A 20,047-nucleotide genomic window follows, 5' to 3' on the forward strand; every position below is an offset into this window, starting at 1 on the left:
CACGTGCCACCATGCCCAGCTAATTTTTTGCACTTTTTAGTAGAGACGGGGTTTCACCATGTTGACCAGGATGGTCTCGATCTCTTGACCTCGTGATCCACCCGCCTCGCCCTCCCAAAGTGCTAGGATTACAGGCTTGAGCCACCGCACCCGGCGCTGAATTCTGCTTTTCTTTAGAGTACCTGAAAATTTTTTTTTTTTTTTGAGACGGAGTTTCACTCTTGTCACCCAGGCTGGAGTGCAATGGCGCGATCTCGGCTCACCGCAACCTCTGCCTCCTGGGTTCAGGCAATTCTCCTGCCTCAGCCTCCTGAGTAGCTGGGATTACAGGCACACGCCATCATGCCCAGCTAAGTTTTTGTATTTTTAGTGGAGACGGGGTTTCACCATGTTGACCAGGATGGTCTCGATCTCTCGACCTCGTGATCCACCCGCCTCGGCCTCCCAAAGTGCTGGGATTACAGGCGTGAGCCACCACGCCCGGCCAAGTGCCTGAAATTTTGATGCGTGACTGACCACTGATAAAAATTCCCTGGATTCTTAGACTCACGCTAGCTTCCCCGGTACATGACATTTTACACTTGTGGTCTTAACTCATGGCGGGAGAAATTTGGCACATGCTGGGTGACTGCATTGGAAAAGACCTTTTGGATGCTCGCTCCTGCTTTTCTCTAGACGTTGCCCCATGGACCTTTTTCCTTTGTTTCCTTTCGTTGTAATAAATCATAGCTGTGAGTATGACTATACACTGAGTCCTATGGGTCCTAGTGCATCATCAAACCTTGGAGGTGCCTTGGGGACTCCTGACACAAATGCTTCATAAGAATAAAGTCTGGGTGCGGTGGCTCACACCTATAATCGCAGCACTTTGGGAGGCCACAGTGGTGGGTGGATCACCCGAGGTCAGTAGTTCGAGACCAGCCTGGCCAACGTGGTGAAACCCCATCTCTACTACAAATACAAAAATTAGGGCCAGGTGCAGTGGCTCATGCCTATAATCCTAGCACTTTGGGAGGCTGAGGTGGGCAGATCACCTGAGGTCGGGAGTTTGAGACCAGCCTGACCAACATGGAGAAACTCCATCCTTACTAGAAATATAAAGTTAGCTGGGTGTGGTGGTACATGCCCGTAATCCTAGCTAACTTGGGAGGCCAAGGCAGGTGGATCACAAGGTGAAGCGATGGAGACCACCCTGGCCAACATGGTGAAACCCTGTTTCTACTAAAAACACAAACAATTAGGCAGGCATGGTGGCACATGCCTGTAATCCTAGCTACTCAGGAGGCTGAGGCAGGAGAATCACTTGAGCCTGGAAGGCAGACGTTGTGATGAGCTGAGATCAAGCCATTGCACTCCAGCCTGGGCAACAAGAGAAGCACTCTGTCTCAAAAATAATAGTAATAATAATATAGGCTGGGCATGGTGGCTCACACCTGTAATCTCAGCACTTTGGGAGGCCAAGGCCGGCGGATCATCTGAGGTCAGGAGTTCAAGACCAGCCTGGCCAACATGGTGAAACCCTGTCTTTAAATATATATATATATGTAAACAAGTACTGAAAGATGTCAACAGATTACAGGAACAAAACAAAACAGAGCTAAACAAAGAGACCACCATTATTCTGAGTGGTTATAGACACAGAGGATGTGAAATAAAAAGAGAGAGAAGATCCAACATAAGGATAATTGGTCCGTGAAATAGAAAACTCAGCCCTGCACAGTGGCTCACGCCTGTAATCTGAGCACTTTGGAGGCCAAGGCGGGTGGATCATGAGGTCAGGAGATCGAGACCATCCTGGCCAACATGGTGAAACCCCATCTCTACTAAAAATACAAAACATTAGCTGGGCATGGTGGTGCATGCCTGTAGTCCCAACTCCTCAGGAGGCGGGGAATCACTTGAACCTGGGAGGTAGAGGGTGCAGTGAGCTGAGATTGTGCCACTGCACTCCAGCCTGGGCAACAGAGACTCCATCTCAAAAAAAATAAAAAATAAAAAATAGAAACCTCTCCTGATGGAACCACACACACACACACACACACACACACACACACACACACACACACACAGAGGAAGGTGGTCGTGGTAGTTTGGGGATATTCAAAGACAAAGTAATTCAAAAATGGCCAGAAATAAAGGAAAAAATCCTACAAAAGAAAAAATATATTGTGTACCAGGAAAAATGATGCAGATTGGTCAATCCTGGGACATATCTTGAGTCACTGAGCTTTAAGGATAAAAAACTGAATCTCCAGGCACCAGGCAGGAGAGGGTAGAATAAAAGAGAACCCTCACTATTACCTATTTCCCTACAACAATGGAAGCAAAGATGGCGAAATACTGGGATTAGATATTTTGAGCAATGGCTACATGGATATCTTTATCCATTATCTGTTTTTTTGTATAATTGAGATTTTTGTTTTTCATTTTATTTTATTATTTTATTATTATTATTTTTTTTTGAAACAAAATCTCACTCTGTCACCCAGGCTGGAGTGCAGTGGCATAATCTGGGCTCACTGCAACCTCTGCCTCCCAGGTTCAAGCAATTCTCTGCCTCAGCCTCCAGAGTAGGTGGGATTATAGGCACCTGCCACCACACCCAGCTAATTTTTGTATTTTTAGTAGAGACAGGGTTTCACTATCTTGGCCAGGCTGGTCTTGAACTGTTGACCTTGTGATCCACTCGCCTCAGCCTCCCAAAGTCCTGGGAATACAGTGGCACGATCTCAGCTCACTGCAACTTCCACCTCCTGGGTTCAAGTGATTCCCCTGTCGCAATCTCCTGAGTAGCTGGGACTGCCTGCAGGTGCATGCCACGACGCCCGGGTAGTTTTTTGTATATTAGTAGAGATGGGGTTTCACCCTGTTGGCCAGGATGGTCTCGATCTCCTTACCTTGTGATCCACCTGCCTTGGCTTCCCAAAGTGCTGGGATTATAAGCATGAGCCACCATGCCCCGCGAAGATATTTTATATTAAGAAAAATGGGGCCGGGCGCAGTGGCTCAAGCTTGTAATCCCAGCACTTTGGGAGGCCGAGGCGGGTGGATCACGAGGTCGAGAGATCGAGACCATCCTGGTCAATATGGTGAAACCCCGTCTCTACTAAAAATACAAAAAATGAGCTGGGCATGGTGGCGCCTGCCTGTAATCCGGGCTACTCAGGAGGCTGAGGCAGGAGAATTGCCTGAACCCAGGAGGCGGAGGTTGCGGTGAGCCGAGATCGCGCCATTGCACTCCAGCCTGGGTAACAAGAGCAAAACTCCGTCTCAAAAAAAAAAAAAAAATAAGAAAAATGGGGCCGGGTGCGGTGGCTCAAGCTTGTAATCCCAGCACTTTGGGAGGCCGAGGCGGGTGGATCACGAGGTTGAGAGATCGAGACCATCCTGGTCAACATGGTGAAACCCCGTCTCTACTAAAAATACAAAAAATTAGCTGGGCGTGGTGGCACGTGCCTGTAATCCCAGCTACTCAGGAAGCTGAGGCAGGAGAATTGCCTGAACCCAGGAGGCAGAGGTTGCGGTGAGCCGAGATCGCGCCATTGCACTCCAGCCTGGGTAACAAGAGCGAAACTCTGTCTCAAAAAAAAAAAAAAGAAAGAAAGAAAAATGGGCTTGGCATGGTGGCTCATGCCTGTAATCCCAGCACTTTGGGAAGTCGAGGTGGGCAGATCACTTGAGGTCAGGAAGTCAAGACCAGCCTGGCCAACAGGGTGAAACCGCATCTCTACTAAAAATGCAAAAATTAGCCAGATGTGTTGGCAGGCACCTGTAATCTCAGCTATTCGGGAGGCTGAGACAGGAGAATCACTTCAACCTGGGAGGCGGAGGTCGCTGTGAGCTGAGATCGCACTGTTGCATTCCAGCCTGGGGAACAAAAGTGAGACTTCATCTCAGGAAAAAAAAAAAAGACTGAAGCAAAAGGTCTCGTCAAAAAAAAAAAAAAAAAAGATAAATGAATATAAACAGATTCTTCCGTTTTTGTCATTTGCGGTTATACTCCTCTGAAGCACAGAAATAAAGAATGTTTTTAAAAATCCAACTGACTGCCGGGCACGGTGGCTCACGCCTGTAATCCCAGCACTTTGGGAGGCCGAGGCGGGTGGATCACAAGGTCAAGAGATCGAGACCATCCTGGTCAACATGGTGAAGCCCCGTCTCTACTAAAAATACAAAAAATTAGCTGGGCATGGTGGCGCGTGCCTGTAATCCCAGCTACTCAGGAGGCTGAGGCAGGAGAATTGCCTGAACCCGGGAGGCGGAGATTGCGGTGAGCCAAGATCGCGCTATTGCACTCCAGCCTGGGTAACAAGCAAAACTCCGTCTCAAAAAAAAAAAATCCAACTGGCTTCAGAGGGCAGCCTCTGAAAATCACCCCATTTATTGTTGTCTTAAAAACACAACAGCAAACCATAAATACTTCCATCATGGTTGTTATCGAAGATACAGATAAAGAAGAGAGAAAAGCATGAAATTCACATAACTTCAGGTCCACTACACAAGTCCATCAACTTCCTGCCAATCTTTCCATTTTTAATCTTGCTGGGAAAGGTAGTCATGTATGTGGTCTTTTCTTTTTTTTTTTTTTTTTTTTTTTTTGAGACCAAGTTTCACTCTTGTTACCCAGGCTGGAGTGCAATGGCACAATCTCGGCTCACCGCAACCTCCGCCTCCTGGGTTCAGGCAATTCTCCTGCCTCAGCCTCCTGAGTAGCTGGGATTACAGGCACGTGCCACCATGCCCAGCTAATTTTTTGTATTTTTCGTAGAGACGGGGTTTCACCATGTTGACCGGGATGGTCTCGATCTCTCGACCTCGTGATCCACCCGCCTTGGCCTCCCAAAGTGCTGGGATTACAGGCTTGAGCCACCGCGCCCGGCCGGTATGTGGTCTTTTGACTCCTGTTTGCCAGTATTAGAATAGGCCTTGGGCCTGTAACATTTTCTTCCTAAGAGAAAAATAAAGACCCCTTGCAACTTGGGCTGCGTTTATTTCCCTGTGGGATGGTACCTTTCTCTGCTTCAGACTCAGTGTTGTCTTCGTGGTTCTTCTAAAGCCTGTGCTCAATGTGGTAGGTGGCCATCATCACCATTCCATCTTTCCTGCTGGGGAGGACACAAGGTCTTTTCTGTGCAGCACAGGAGGGGTACAAGCTGAATGCCACCCTACGTTGGCTGAAGGTTGGACGAATGGCCAGGGAGACTGATGCCCACTACGGAAGCTAATCTTGCCTGCCCCTTCTGTATGTCAGTAAAGTGGTGTCATCACCTATGTGAGTTCATTTGGAAACTATGGAGTGAGTAGACATTCTGAGACTGCCGCTCCTGTGCTCCTGGTGGCAGCCATTGTTTTTTGTTTGTTTGTTTTAGATGGAGTCTTGCTTTGTCGCCAGGCTGCCGTGCAGTGGCTCCATCTCAGCTCACTGTAATCTCTGCCTCCCAGGTCCAAGTGATTCTCCTGCCTCAGCCTCCTGAGTAGCTGGGACTACAGGCGTGCGCCACCATACCTGGCTAATTTTTGTAATTTTAGTAGAAACGAGTTTCACCATGTTGGCCAGGCTGGTCTCAATCTCCTGACCTCATGAACTGCTGGCCTCCCAAAGTGCTGGGATTATAGGCGTGAGTCACCATGCCCAGCCGTTTTTTTTTGTTTGTTTGTTTTGTTTTAAAGCGGAGTCTCACTCTGTTGCCCAGGCTGGAGAGCAGTGGTGTGATCTCTGTTTACTGCAAACTCTGCCTCCTGGGTTCAAGTGAGTCCCCTGCCTCAGCCTCCCAAGTAGCTGGGACTACAGGCACACGCCACCACACCTGGCTAATTTTTTGTATTTTTAGTAGAGACGGGCTTTCACCATGTTGCCCAGGCTGGTCGCAAACTACTCGATTCAGGCAATCCACCCGCGTTGTCTGTGCAAATTGCTGGGATTACAGGCGTGAGCCACTGCACCTGGCCCCTACAACATTTTAGAGAAAAAGTATGGGCCAGATACGATGGCTCACACCAGTAATTCCAGCACTTTGGAAGGCCCAGGTGGGCAGATACAAGGTCAAGAGTTTCAGACCAGCCCGGCTAATATGGTGAAACCCCATCTCTACTGAAAATACAAAAATTAGCCGAGTATGGTGCATGTGGCTGTAGCCATGTACTCAGGAGGCTGAGGCACAAGAATCGCTTTAACCCAAGAGGCAAAGGCTGCAGTGAACCGAGATCATGCCACTGCACTCCCGCCTGGGCAACAGAGCGGGACTCCGTCTCAAAAAGAAAAAGAAAAGAGAAAAGTATACCCTGAAAATACTAAATTTGTCTAATACGGGGTTCAGGCAAACAATCTATTACATAAAAGAACTCAAAGACTATAATACCCATAGTTCTTTGCTACCTATCTATTACTACTCACTGAAAACTTTTCAGTAAGTTGAAAGATGGAGAAAACTTGGTAAATGGGTGGCATGAAGAATGAACCCATCTAAATACTTACCTAAAGGCCAGGTGCGGTGGCTCACACCTGTAATCCCAACACTTTGGGAGGGTAAGGTAGGTGGATCACTTGAGGTCCAGAGGTTGAGACCAGCTGGCCAACATGACAAAACCACATCTCTAGTAAAAATACAAAAATTAAGGCCGGGCGCAGTGGCTCAAGCCTGTAATCTGAGCACTCTGGGAGGCCAAGGCGGGTGGATCACGAGGTCAAGAGATCGAGACCATCCTGGTCAACATGGTGAAACCCCATCTCTACTAAAAATACAAAAAATTAGCTGGGCATAGAGGCATGTGCCTGTAATCCCAGCTACTCAGGAGGCTGAGGCAGGAGAATTGCCTGAACCCAGGAGGCGGAGGTTGCGGTGAGCCGAGATCGTGCCATTGCACTCCAGGCTGGGTAACAAGAGCAAAACTCCGTCTCAAAAAAAATATATATATAAATTAGCCAGGTGCGGTGGCACGTGCCTGTAATCCCAGCTACTCAAGAGGCTGAGGCAGGAGAATTGCTTCAACCCAGGAAGCAGAGTTTGCAGCAAGCCAAGATTGCGCCACTGTACTCCAGCCTGGGTGACAGAGCAAGACTCTGTCTTAGGAAAAGAAAAATTATTTAAGATAAAGCAAATACAGAATTATGAGTACATATTAGTCTCTAGAAGCTATGTGTTTTGAAACAGTAAAAAAAGAAAAAGACAAAAAATCGTAGGGAGCTGAAAAGCAGACTGATTTCCTCATATCTCCTTGCAAGGAGTCAACTGATAGCCTAAATTCGAAACAGAGAGTTAAACATAACTCCCACCATCTTAGTGTTTCTGTGTTTCTGAGTTTAATGTTTCTTCTCTTCTCTTTTTTTTTTTTTTTTTTTTTTGAGACAGGGTCTTACTTCTGTTGCCCAGGCTGGAATGCAGTGGCTCGATCAGGGCTCACTGTAGCCTCAACTTCCTGCATCAAATGATCCTCCCACAGCCTCCTGAGTAGCTGGGACTATACGCACATGTTACCAGGCCTGGCTAAGTTTGGTATTCTTTTGCAGAGATTGGGTTTCACCATGTTGCCCAGGCTGGTCTCAAACACCTGGGCCCAAGTGATCTACTGGCTTCAGCCTCCCAAATTACTGGGGCATGAGCCACAGTATGGAGCCTACTAACTTTGATTTTAGGTATATCTTTTTTTTTTTTTTTTTTTTGAGACGGAGTTTCACTCTTGTTACCCAGGCTGGAGTGCAATGGCGCCATCTTGGCTCACCGCAACCTCCGCCTCCTGGGATCAGGCAATTCTCCTGCCTCAGCCTCCCGAGTAGCTGGGATACAGGCACGTGCCACCATGCCCAGCTAATTTTTTGTATTTTTAGTAGAGACGGGGTTTCACCATGTTGACCAGGATGGTCTCGATCTCTCGACCTTGTGATCCACCCGCCTTGGCCTTCCAAAGTGCTGGGATTACAAGCTTGAGCCACCGCGCCCGGCCGATTTTAGGTGTATCTTTTAGGAAGCAATATCGCATGGCAAAATAATGTTTATCATTCAGTAGTTACTTTAGTTTCATTTCAGTTTTTCTTGTTAAATTGAAGCAAAATACAGTTTTATGTTTTTAACTAAAATGCCACGTGTTTCTCCATCAGATAAAATATGTCTGTCATTTAACCTACATACTCCCATGGAAAAATGTCCGGAGTAAAATTTTGTTTTTTAAATATAGAGCACTCCTGACCTCAGGTGATATCCATCTCGGCCTCCCAAAGGGCTGGGATTACAGGCATCAGCCACCGTGCCCGGCCTGGAGTAAAAATTTTTTTTTTTTTTAGGCGGAGTTTCACTCTTGTTACCCAGGCTGGAGTGTAATGGCACGATCTCGGCTCACCGCAACCTCCGCCTCCTGGGTTCAGGCAATTCTCCTGCCTCAGCCTCCTGAGTAGCTGGCACTACAGGCATGCACCACCATGCCCAGCTAATTTTTTGTATTTTTAGTAGGGACGGGGTTTTCACAATGTTGACCAGGATGATCTCGATCTCTTGACCTTGTGATCCACCCGCCTCGGCCTCCCAGAGTGCTGGGATTACAGGCGTGAGCCACCATGCCTGGCCCTGGAGTAAAATTCTTAATGGTCATAATAGTTACTTTGGGGTCATGGAATTTGGGCTGGTTTTTATTCTTCGGTATTTACTGCATTTATTTTGAAAAATGAGCACGCGGCCAGGAGTGGTGGCTCATGCCTGTAATCCCAGCACTTTGGGAGGCCGAGGCATGTGGATCACAAAGCTAGGAGTTCAAGACCAGCCTGGCCAATACAGCGAAACCCTGTCTCTACTAAAAATATAAAAATTAGCCAGGTGTGGTGCCACATGCCTGTAGTCCCAGCTACTTGGGAGGCTGAGGCAGAAGAATTGCTTGAACCTGGTAGACAGAGGTGGCAGTGAGCCAAGATCAGGCCACTGCACTCCAACCTGGGCAACAGAGTGAGATTCTGTCACAAAAAAAAAAAAAAAAAAAAAAAAGAGCATGCATCTTTTTGCCAAAAGTGCTGAAGTCATTATTATTATTATTATTTTTTGAGACGGAGTTTCGCTCTTGTTACCCAGGCTGGAGTGCAATGGCGCGAACTCGGCTCACCGCAACCTCCGCCTCCTGGGTTCAGGCAATTCTCCTGCCTCAGCCTCCTGAGTAGCTGGGATTACAGGCACGCACCACCATGCCCAGCTCATTTTTTGTATTTTTAGTAGAGACGGGGTTTCACCATGTTGACCAGGTTGGTCTCGATCTCTCGACCTCGTGATCCACCCGCCTCGGCCTCCCAAAGTGCTGGGATTACAGGCTTGAGCCACCGCGCCCAGCCCTGAAGTCATTATTATTATTAGTAGTAGTAGTAGTAGAGAAAAGGTTTCACTGTACTGGTCAGGTTGGTCTCAAACTCCTGACCTCAGGTGATCCGCCCACCTCAGCATCCCAAAGTGCTAGGATTACAGGCGTGAGCCACTGAGCCCAGCTCTAAGTCATTATTTTGTAAAAATACAGGCAGTAGGGGACCGGGCACAGTGGCTCATTCCTATAATCCTAGCACTTTGGGAGGTCAAGGCGGGAGGATCACCTGAGGTCAGCAGTTCAAGAGCAGCCTGGCCAACATGGCAAAACCCTATGTCTATTGAAAATACAAAAAAATTAGCCAGCTGTAGTAGTGTGCGCCTGTAGTCCCTGCTACTTGGGAGGCTGAGGCAGGAGAATTGCTTAAACCTGTGAGGAACCTGTGAGGTAGAGGCTGCAGTGAGTGAAGGTCACGCCACTGCACTCCAGCATGGATGATACAGCAAGACTCCGTTTCAAAAGGAAAAATACTGGCAATATTAGTTGTTTTTTGTTTGTTTGTTTGTTTGTTTGTTTGAGAAGGAGTCTTGTTCTGTAGCCAGGCTGGAGTGCAGTGGCGCAATCTCGGCTCACCGCAACCTCTGCCTCTTGGGTTCAAGCGATTCTTTTGCCTCAGCCTCCCGAGTAGCTGGGATTACAGGCACGCACCATCACGCCCGGCTAATTTTTGTATTTTTAGTAGAGACGGGGTTTCACCATGTTGACCAGGATGATCTCGATCTCTTGACCTCGTAATCCACCCGCACCCGCCTCGGCCTCCCAAAGTGCTGGGATTACAGGCGTGAGCCACCGAGCCAGGCCTGTGGCATCACTTACAGTAAAGAAAACCTGGTAGCAACTTACCCAGCAATGGTTGGTTACAGAAATTATTATACTGTCATTAGAATAATCATAATTACGTAGCGATACAGAAACTGTTGGTGATACAATATTGAGTAAAAAAGGAAATTTCGTATGTTGTAATTGGAAACATGTAAAAGTATGTACACATATGGGAAAACACCTAAAGTCGTCATAATTAGGTGAGGACTGTGGAATTGAGTCCCTTTAAAACATTTTTTTCCTGTTTTTCAAGCTTTCTGTAATTTTGATGTAGTTTATTAAAATGAGGGAATTAGACGGTACGAGCAGGAGCCCAGCGCCCGGCGTGGAGGTGGCGGAGTCTTTCGGGCAGGGCTCAGAAGACGGTGGCGGGGTCCCCTTCGCGCTCCGGGGGGCTGGGTGGCCTTGGCTGCGGGCTCTGCGGGGGACGCGGCCCTGGGGACACCACTGGAAAGTCGCGCGCTTCTCGGCGCTGGAAACTTACCCCGGCGTCTGGCATTTCCATGTGCGAAATATGGGGGCCCCGGGAGCCCAGCGCCTCCCCTGACCCCGGCCGGCGCCCGCGCCCCTCCCCCACGAGCCTCCCGGTCCCCCTCACCTGCGCGCGCCTCCCGGTCCCCCTTCCCCGCGCGCGCCTCCCGGTCCCCCTCCCCCGCCCGCCTCCCGGTCCTCCTCCCCCGCGCGCGCCTCCCGGTCCCCCTCCCCCGCGCGCCTCCCGGTCCCCCTCACCTGCGCGCGCCTCCCGGTCCCCCTCCCCCGCGCGCGCCTCCCGGTCCTCCTCCCCCGCGCGCACCTCCCGGTCTCCCTCCCCCGCGCGCGCCTCCCGGTCCCCCTCCCCCGCGCGCGCCTCCCGGTCCCCCTCCCCCGCGCGCCTCCCGGTCCCCCTCAGCCGCGGGGCGTGGCGCGCAGGCGCAGGCGCGGAGGCCGGGCGGGCGCGCGCGGGCGGAATGGGGACTGCAGCTGCGGCGGCGGCGGCGGCCGGGGAGGGGGCGCGCAGCCCGAGCCCCGCCGCCGTGTCGCTCGGCCTGGGCGTGGCCGTGGTGTCGAGCTTGGTGAACGGGTCCACGTTCGTGCTGCAGAAGAAGGGCATCGTGCGCGCCAAGCGGCGAGGTAGGGCGGGCGGGCGTGTGGGGGAGGCGGGCGCCGCTGGGGGCGCTGGGGCCGGCCGGGTCGGGTCGGGTCTGGGGCGCGGGCTGCGCGGGCGGGTGCCCCCCGGGAGTCCTGGCGCTGGGGCCTCCGGAGCGGCCCGGGCATCACAGGTGCGTCCTGAGCGTCCGGCTCTCCTCCGTTCCCGGCGGCTGGAGCGGCCTGCGCAGTGCGCGTTTCCCCGCCGACTTTTTCCCTCGGCCCGGCCCCGGGGCCGGCAGTCTCCGGCGGACGGGTTCCTGGGGTGCTGGTGCGCGGCCAGTTCCTGGGGTGCGCTCGGGAGAGCGAGACCTGGGGTGTCCGCGCCCGCTGCGGCCACGCGGGTGCAGGGAGGAGGACCCGGCGGGCCTCAGGGCGCTGCGTTCCCGCGTGGGTGCTGGACGGTGCCCGCTGCGGTTACACCCGCACCAGGTGACTCCAGCGACCGTCAGTGTGGACAACGCGCGGGCCGACCCTGCACCACCTGGGGGGCCGAGCTCTGCCGGGGCGTCTGTGCTGGGAGGTTCGGGACCGCCGCTTTCGCCGACGCAGGATGTGGCCGGCTGTGAACTAGTCCGCTTCCAGAGAGACAGAGTCTGTGGTTCTTGGCTGCCTTCTCAGACGAAGGCTCTTAAGAGCTCCCTGGGAAGGCTGTGGCCGCTGGGTCACGGGTTGTCAGAAAAAGTAAACTCATTTCCTAGTTGACATTCCGGAACGCAGGTGAAACTTTGCCTGAGCAAGCCAGGCGTGCCTGCGGACAGGAGGTAAAGGGCCCGACCCGACAGGCTCAAATGAAAATATAAAATCATGGACAGTTTAAGGTATTCATCTTTGAGGTGAAAGCAGGTCTTCCCACAAATTTTAATTTAACGGAATTAAATAAAACCAAGCATGATTTCCCAAGGACGTAGATGTGTCTGTCCCTAAGGCACACACACACACACACCCCCCACAGCCACGCTTCAGGGAGCACCTGTCCGCGCGCCAGGCCTCAAGACTGAGTGAGATGGTCCGCCCGCGCGGCCTTACAGGTAGGACAGCCCGAGAAAGGCGGTCACTTGCCCAGTCCGCGGCCGTAGGATGCGCGTGAGGAAAAGACACAAACCCAAGTGAGTAGAAGCACATCTTGTGATGCACCTGACCGGTCCTCTCTGAAGGTCATGGAGTCCGGAAGCCGGGCACACCAGAAGGAGCCCAAGGACACATGAACACCAAATGTAAGACTTTATGGGAAAACCAAGGAAATCTGAAGATGGGCTTTAGTTAGCTTTCTAAAAAATTGAGTAAAACTGCGTGCGTATTTCATCCCAGCTCACATGGTTCAAAGAAATTGGTAAATAAGAAAATAAACAGATCAGCCTTTTAAACAAACATGATAGATGCTGTTTCTTATAGCTACATACTATGCTTTTATTTATTAATTGAATTTTTTCTTTTTTTGAGACGGAGTTTCGCTCTTGTTACTCAGGCTGGAGTGCAATGGCACGATCTTGGCTCACGGCAACCTCTGCTTCCTGGGTTCAGGTAATTCTCCTGCCTCAGCCTCCTGAGTAGCTGGGATTACAGGCACGTGCCACCATGCCCAGCTAATTTTTTGTATTTTTTTTTTTAGTAGAGATGGGGTTTCACCATGTTGACCAGGATGGTCTCGATCTCTTGACCTCGTGATCCACCTGCCTCGGCCTCCACAAGTGCTGGGATTACAGGCTTGAACCACCGCGCCCCGCCTAAAATTTTGTTTTTGACACGGAGTCTCAGTCTATCACCCAGGCCTGGAGTGCAATGGCGCGATCTCAGCTCACTGCAACCTCCACCTCCCAGGTTCAAGTCATTCTCCTGCCTCCGCCTCCCGAGTAGCTGGGATTATAGGCGTCCACCACCATGCTTAGCTAATTTTTGTATTTTTGGTAGAGATGTGTTTCACCATGTTGGCCAGGCTGGTCTCGAACCCCTGACCTCAGGTGATCAGCCTACCTCGGCTTCCCAAAGTGCTGGGATTACAGGCATGAGCCACCACAGCCGACCTTTATTATTACTATTTTTAAACTCCAGATGTTGCATGGTGTTAGGCTTTATGCTTACCACTCTCGAGAGCCTCCTGTCCAGGAGGTCATTAGGGCCTCAGTTCTACCTGGTGCGGACCTGAGGTCCTTCCCATCCCTGTGAGCCATCCGTCAGGGTGAGCTAAGAGAGCAGCCAGTGGGGCACAGTCACTTATGGCTGAGAGGCATTGTTCTGGGATTTGGTTAGTAAATAGGAGAGAAAAGGAGAAGACAACATGTACGGGGTAGTTGAATGCCTCCTGCTAAGGAGGGCGGGATATGGAGGTGTCTGACACCAGGGAACAGGCTCCATTCCCTCGAGGCACCAAAGTATTGGTGATTCTCCCGGTAGGTGGCAAATCCACAGGGACTGCAGCAACCTCAATTTTCACTTCCTCAGAAGAAAGAATTTGACTGAGGGGCATAAAGTGGAACTTAGGCAAATTTTAGAGCAGGAATGAATTTTTTTTTTTTTTTTTTTTTTTTTTTTTTTTTGGAGACAGAGTCTAGCTCTGTCGCCCAGGAGTGCAGTGGCACAATCTTGGCTCACTGCAGCTTCCTCCTTCCAGGCTCAAGCAGTTCTCCTGCCTCAGCCTCCCAAGTAGTTGGGATTACAGGCACACACTACCATGTCCAGCTAATTTTTGTATTTTAGTAGAGATGGGGTTTCACTATGTTGGCCAGGCTGGTCTTGAACTGCTGACCTCAGGTGATCCGCCCGCCTTGGCCTCCCAAAGTGGGATTATAGGCGTGAGCCACCACACGCAGCCACAAGGTTATTAAAAAGCTTTAGAACAGGAATGAAAGAAAGTAAAGTACACTTGGAAGAGGGCTAAGCAGGCAACTTGAGCAACAAAGTGCCTTCATTAATTACATGCTTCCCCAGCAGCCACCCGGTGCCGTGGATTCAGGCCAGCTGGGTTACTCACGGTGGTAGAAGATAGACGTAGTCTTCTTTCAACGTCTGCTTTGAATTGCTGAACAGATACTAATGAAGCTCTTAAAATGCACCAGGCATTGCATAGGTGTTGAGAATACAGCAGTTTTAAAATCTGCTCGCCATAAAATCCTTTTCTACATCTGTTACAAGCAGCAGAATTGACCAGTATGAAGTGACAGAAACAGAGGATGAGAGAGGACAGGGGAGACCATACACAAGAACCAGAGAGTGAAGTTCTTGCTTTAAGGGAGACCTAGCTTGATGGTTTCTGATGCTGGAGAAAGTTGTGTCTTACTGAAATTTTAAGCTTTAAAAATTTTTTTTTTTTTTTGGGACAGAGTTTCGCTCTTGTTACCCAGGCTGGAGTGCAATGGCGCGATCTCCGCTCACCGCAACCTCCGCCTCCTGGGTTCAAGCAATTCTCCTGCCTCAGCCTCCTGAGTAGCTGGGATTACAGGCACGCGCCACCATGCCCAGCTAATTTTTTGTATTTTTAGTAGAGACGGGGTTTCACCACATTGACCAGGATGGTTTCGATCTCTCGACCTCGTGATCCACCCGCCTCAGCCTCCCAAAGTGCTGGGATTATAGGCTTGAGCCACCGCGCCCGGCAGCTTTAAAATTAAAAAAAAATTTTTTGGTGGATTTAAGGGTACAAATGCAGTTATGTTATGTGGATATACCGCACAGTGGTGAAGTCTGGGCCTTTAGTGTCACGTCACCTGAAGGTAACATTTCATCCCTCCCACCCGTCCCCTCAGGCTAAGCCAGCTAGCCTGAATCCGTGGCACCGAGTGGTCACTGGGGAAGTAGGAAATTAATGAAGGCACTTGATCGCTCAAGTTGCCTGCTCGGCCCTCTTCCAAGTGTCCTTTACTTACTTCCATTCCTGTTCATTTGGCGTTTCCAGTGTGTTAATTCCACTCTGTATGTCTGAAAGTCAAAAACCACATGTTCTCACTTGTAAGTGGGAGCTAAACAATGAAAGTTCAAACTTTACATGAATTTCCAGGTGGCAGCATTTCTAGATGTGAGATTCGAGAGAGTCTCATCTTCACGGGAGCCAAGTTTTGGTCACGGTCCTTCTACTGAGGGGTTTGAGGCACGGCTTCCTCTTTCATTTTTAGAGGAACTTCCCAGAGAATCACAGTACATCTCCCAGTAGGCCAGGGAGCATGCTGTAAGCACAGGCTCGGGTGGGACCACCTGGCTCTTTGCCATGCCTTTGGATGACATGCTGTGGGAAGTGGGCAGGGAGGCAGGTGGGTCGTGTTCGATGTCAGAGACTCACTGAAGCAGGGCTTATGGAAGAGAAACACAGGTGTGAAGACATTTGTGGAAAGCCCATGGCAACTTTAGAATAGCAGTGCCTTCACCCAGGAGGTGCCACAGAGGCTAGGTGTGCCTGGGTGGGTGAGGATGGGTCCAAAGTCAGGCTGCACAAGACGGCTGCCATTGAAGGGTTTGAAAGGCTGCCCTGTGACAGGCTTCCAGGTGACAGTCTGAGGAAAGTTGTGTGTTTTAGAATTTGCTAAACGCTTTAAGAACTGGGTGTGGCCAGGCACGGTGGCTCACACCTGTAATCCCAGCACTTTGAGGCCAAGGTGGGAGGATCACCTGAGGTCAGGAGTTGAGACCAGCCTGGCCAACATAGTGAAAATACAGAAATTGGCCGGGCGCGGTGGCTCACGCCTGTAATCCCAGCACTTTGGGAGGCCGAGGCGGGTGGATCACGAGGTCGAGAGATCGAGACCATCCTGGTCAACATGGTGAAACCCTGTCTCTACTAAAAATACAAAAAATTAGCTGGGCGTGGTGGCGTGTGCCTGTAATCCCAGCTACTCAGGAGGCTGAGGCAGGAGAATTGCCTGAGCCCAGGAGGCGGAGGTTGCGGTGAGCCGAGATCGCGCCATTGCACTCCAGCCTGGGCAACAAGAGCGAAACTCCATCTCAAAAAAAAAAGAAAGAAAGAAAGAAATGCTGGGCGCCGTGGCTCACGCCTGTAATCCCAGCACTTTGGGAGGCTGAGGTGGGCAGCTACCTGAGGTCAGGATTTCAAGACCAGCCCGGCTGACTTGGTGAAACTCTGTCTCTACAAAAATATGAAAATTAGCCGGGCATGGTGGTGCATGCCTGCAGTTCCAGCCACTTAGGAGGCTGAGGCACGAGAATTGCCTGAACCTGGGAGTGAGCTGAGATCGCACCACTGCATTCCACTTCAGCCTGGGCTACGGAGTGAGACTCTGTATCAAAAAAAAACGGGGTGGGGGGGTATATAGTATTGTTCCTCAGTATAGTCATTCTGCCCTGTTATCAAACATTAGAGTTTTTCTTTCTTTTCTTTCTTATTTTTTTTTTGAGACAGAGTCTCGCTCAGTCACCAAGTGCCAGGCTGGAGTGCAGTGGCGCGATCTCGGCTCACTGCAACCTCTGCCTCCCGGGTTCAAGCAATTCTCCTGCCTCAGCCTCCCAAGTACCTGGGATTACAGGCGCGCACCACCATGCCCAGCTAATTTTTGTATTTTTAGTAGAGTCGGGGTTTCACCATGTTGGCCAGGATGGTCTCGATCTCTTGGCCTCATGATCCACCCGCCTCGGTCTCCCAAAGTGCTGGGATTACACGTGTGAGCCACTGCGCCTGGCTTCTTTCCTTTCTTTTGAGAGGAAGTCTCACTCCATCTCCCAGACTGGAGTGCAGTGGTGTGAACTTGGCTCACTGCAACCTCCGCCTCCCAGTTTCAAGGGATTATTCTGCCTCAGCCTCCCCAGTAGCTGGGACCACAGGCATCTGCCACCACACCTGGCTAATTTTCGTATTTTTAGTAGATATAGAGTTTCATCATGTTGTCCAGGCTAGTCTTGAACTCCTAACATCAAGTGATCCACCTGTTACAGCCTCCCAACTTATGGTTAAATTTTTAGTCTGTCTTGAGTTGACTTTTGCGTATGATGACAGATAGGGGTCCAGTTTTACTCTTCTGCACATGGTTATTAAGTTTTCCGAGGCCAGGTATGGTGGCTCAGGCGTGTAATCCTAGCACTTTGGTAGGCCAAGGCGGGTGGATCACCTGAGGTTGTGAGTTCGAGAACGGACTGACCAACATGGAGAAACCTGTCTCTACTGCAAATACAAAATTAGCTGGGTGTGGTGGCGTGTTCCTGTAATCCCAGCTACTTGGGAGGCTGAGGCAGGAGAATCACTTGCACCTGGAGGCAGAGATCCCTCCAGCCTGGGCAAAAAGAGCAAAACTCCATCTTAAAAGAAAAAAGGTTTCCTAGCTGCATTTATTGAAGAGTGTGTCCTTTCCCCAGGGTATGTTCTTGATGTCCTTGTTGAAGATCAATGGGGGTAAATATGTGGATCTGTTTCTGAGTTCTCTATTCGGTCTGATTGGTCTGTGTGTCTTTTCAGACAAATGCCAAGCTGTTTTGGTTGCTCAAGCCTGTAATTTGTTTTGAAGTCAGGTAGTGGGATATCTTCAGCTTCGTTCTTTTGCTCAGGATTGCCTTGGCTATTTGGGCTCTTTTTCAGCTTCAATGCATTTTTGCTTTTTTTCTATTTCCCTGAAAAATGTTGCCATTGTTTATTTATCTGTTTTTTTTGAGAGAGAGTCTTGCTCTGTTGCCCAGGCTGGAGTGCAGTGGCGTGATTTTGGCTCACTGCAACCTCTGTCTTCCCGGTTCAAGCAGTTCTCCTGCCTCAGCCTCTCAAGTAGCTGGGATTACAGACACCCGCCACCAGCCCTCGCTAATTTTTATATTTTTAGTAGAGATGGGGATTCACCATGTTGGCCAGGCTGGTCTCTTAACTCCTGACTTCTGGTGATCCACTGGCCTTGGCCTTTCAAAGTGCTAGGATTACAGGCGTGAGCCACTGCACTTAGCTGTCGCTGTTATTTTGACAGGGATTGCATTGACTCTCAGCATTATCTGCTACAGCCAAATACAGCTACTGCTCGACTTACAACCACAGTCGGGGCCGCGGAACGGTCGTAACACGATTTGGTCGTAAGTTGAGTAGGCTATATGTACAGTTGAAATGGTGCACGCAGAGATGGTAGTGCTGCCAGAAGCTGGTCCACACTGTCCTACGCCCAGCCGGGCAACGTTTGCGCTGCCAGACACGGAGCAGTCGTGGCTAGCCATTATGGTCGTAAAGTCGAATGGTCGTAGGTCGCATAGGTCGTAAGTCGATCAATACGTGTATTGGAAACAACCCGGGTGTCATCAACTGAAGGATGGCTTGCAGAGTGTGCTCTCTGTATAAAATGCATGCAGCCTTCCAGAGGAAGGCAGTTCTCATATGCGCTGCAACACGGAGGACTTTGTGCTGAGTGAAACAAGCCAGTCACAAATGACAAAGCCTCTGTGACTCCGCTTGTGTGAGGCACCCACAGCAGTGACATTCCTAGAGACAGGAAGTCGTGTTGTGGTTCCCAGGGCTGGGGGAGGGGAATGGGAGACGGTGTTGATGGGTGCGGAGCTCAGTGTGGGAGGTGGGGAGGTGTGCAGATGGGTGGATGGCTGCAGGGCGCTGTTGGTGCACATCATAGGACTGAGCTAAACACTTAAAAATGGTTAAGATGATGAAGCTGATGTTATGTATATTTTACCTAAAGAAAAAATCCTTTTCAGATTTTGTAGTCTCCTCCCTGAGAGGAGTGCTGCCTTCAGTGCAGCCAGTTTGTGGAAATGCGGAGGGAAAGGGAGTTGTCTCATCAGTGTGGAAACTGAGATCCAGGCATCCCGTTTTGAGTCCCCAAGCCTTCCACACATGCAGTTTCTGAAGGGCAGGGGCTCCCTGGCTCTGGGGTGGACGTATTCTTCCTCATTGCCTTTCCTGTCATTCCTACCTCCTCACACCAGGAACACTCCCACCCCCAGATGGAGACAGAGCAAGCAGTTAGCTCCAGGTGCTTCTGGGGACGCCCCAGACCCTGACATGGGGACATGGGGTCATTGCCACTCCCTGTGTCTGCTTGTGCATGTCCTCAGCCCCCAGCCCCTCCTGTCCCCTGGCCCTGAGGGATGATGGCCTGTTTACTCGTTTGCATTCCCCATCCCACCTCTTCCAAGGCTGTCACGTGTCCACTGGAGGAATGGGCTGGACATGGAGCAGAGGCATCTATCTGGCCGTTGGCAACCACAGAGTGAGGAGGGCACACCTGAGCCTTTTGTTTTAGGAAAGGTTTTTGAAGCTGTCTTCAAATGCCTCAGAGCTGACCTCACTTTTACCTTTTACTAAGCGGCAGAATCTAGGGTTACCGCCAGCTCTGATCTTTATCTGACCCTGAGAGGGAATCATTGCCCTGGGTGTGGTGAGAAGGGTGTGAGAGTCCGGGGCCTTTGAATGGCTCGCATCCTGTGCTTGTTTTCCTTCACTCGGTTTTCAGCAGAAGAGGAGATAAAGGAGGGCTGCTGGGCACTGAGCCCCATGGTGTCCCAGACTGCTGTTCTGTCTTGGTTCTGCCGTGGACTGGGCTCACGGGGCGACTCTGCAGCAGCTGCAGGCAGGTGGTGACCGGGGCTGGAGTCAGCTCAATGCTGGATGGGACTGGCCAGCCACACAGATGGCATCTTCAGTCTGGGGTGGCTGCACAGCCGAGGGCTTGCTGAGCGTTGCTCTCTCTGCCCTCCCTCCCTCCGTCCCTGCGGCTTCTTCACATGGGACTCCCTTGGGCCTCCTTCCACTATGTGGTCTCTGGGAAGCCAGACCCCTTCCATGGTGGGCACAGCTTCCTAAGGACTGGGTGGAAGCTTGGCGGATCCTTGTGATGCTCCTCCT

The 20,047-nt window shown here is 50.8% G+C and overlaps 1 protein-coding gene across 2 annotated transcripts in view; it reads left to right on the plus strand.

Annotated features, from left to right (window-relative positions):
• The window catches only part of NIPA1 (NIPA magnesium transporter 1), a 50,360-nt gene that overhangs the window by 3,162 nt on the left and 27,151 nt on the right, over positions 1 to 20,047 (plus strand). The window contains exon 1 of one of the 2 annotated variants that reach the window (XM_039480073.2): positions 11,074 to 11,265. The exons of the other annotated variant lie outside the window; for it this stretch is intronic. Within the exon in view, the coding sequence (XP_039336007.1) occupies positions 11,103 to 11,265 (163 nt within the window). The 5' untranslated portion in view covers positions 11,074 to 11,102. Of the gene's footprint in view, positions 1 to 11,073; positions 11,266 to 20,047 lie in introns of those variants that run through there. 2 annotated transcript variants of the gene reach the window in all.

The sequence above is a fragment of the Saimiri boliviensis genome, chromosome 5 (assembly GCF_048565385.1).
Source record: "Saimiri boliviensis isolate mSaiBol1 chromosome 5, mSaiBol1.pri, whole genome shotgun sequence".
Classification (NCBI taxonomy): Eukaryota; Metazoa; Chordata; class Mammalia; order Primates; family Cebidae; genus Saimiri; species Saimiri boliviensis.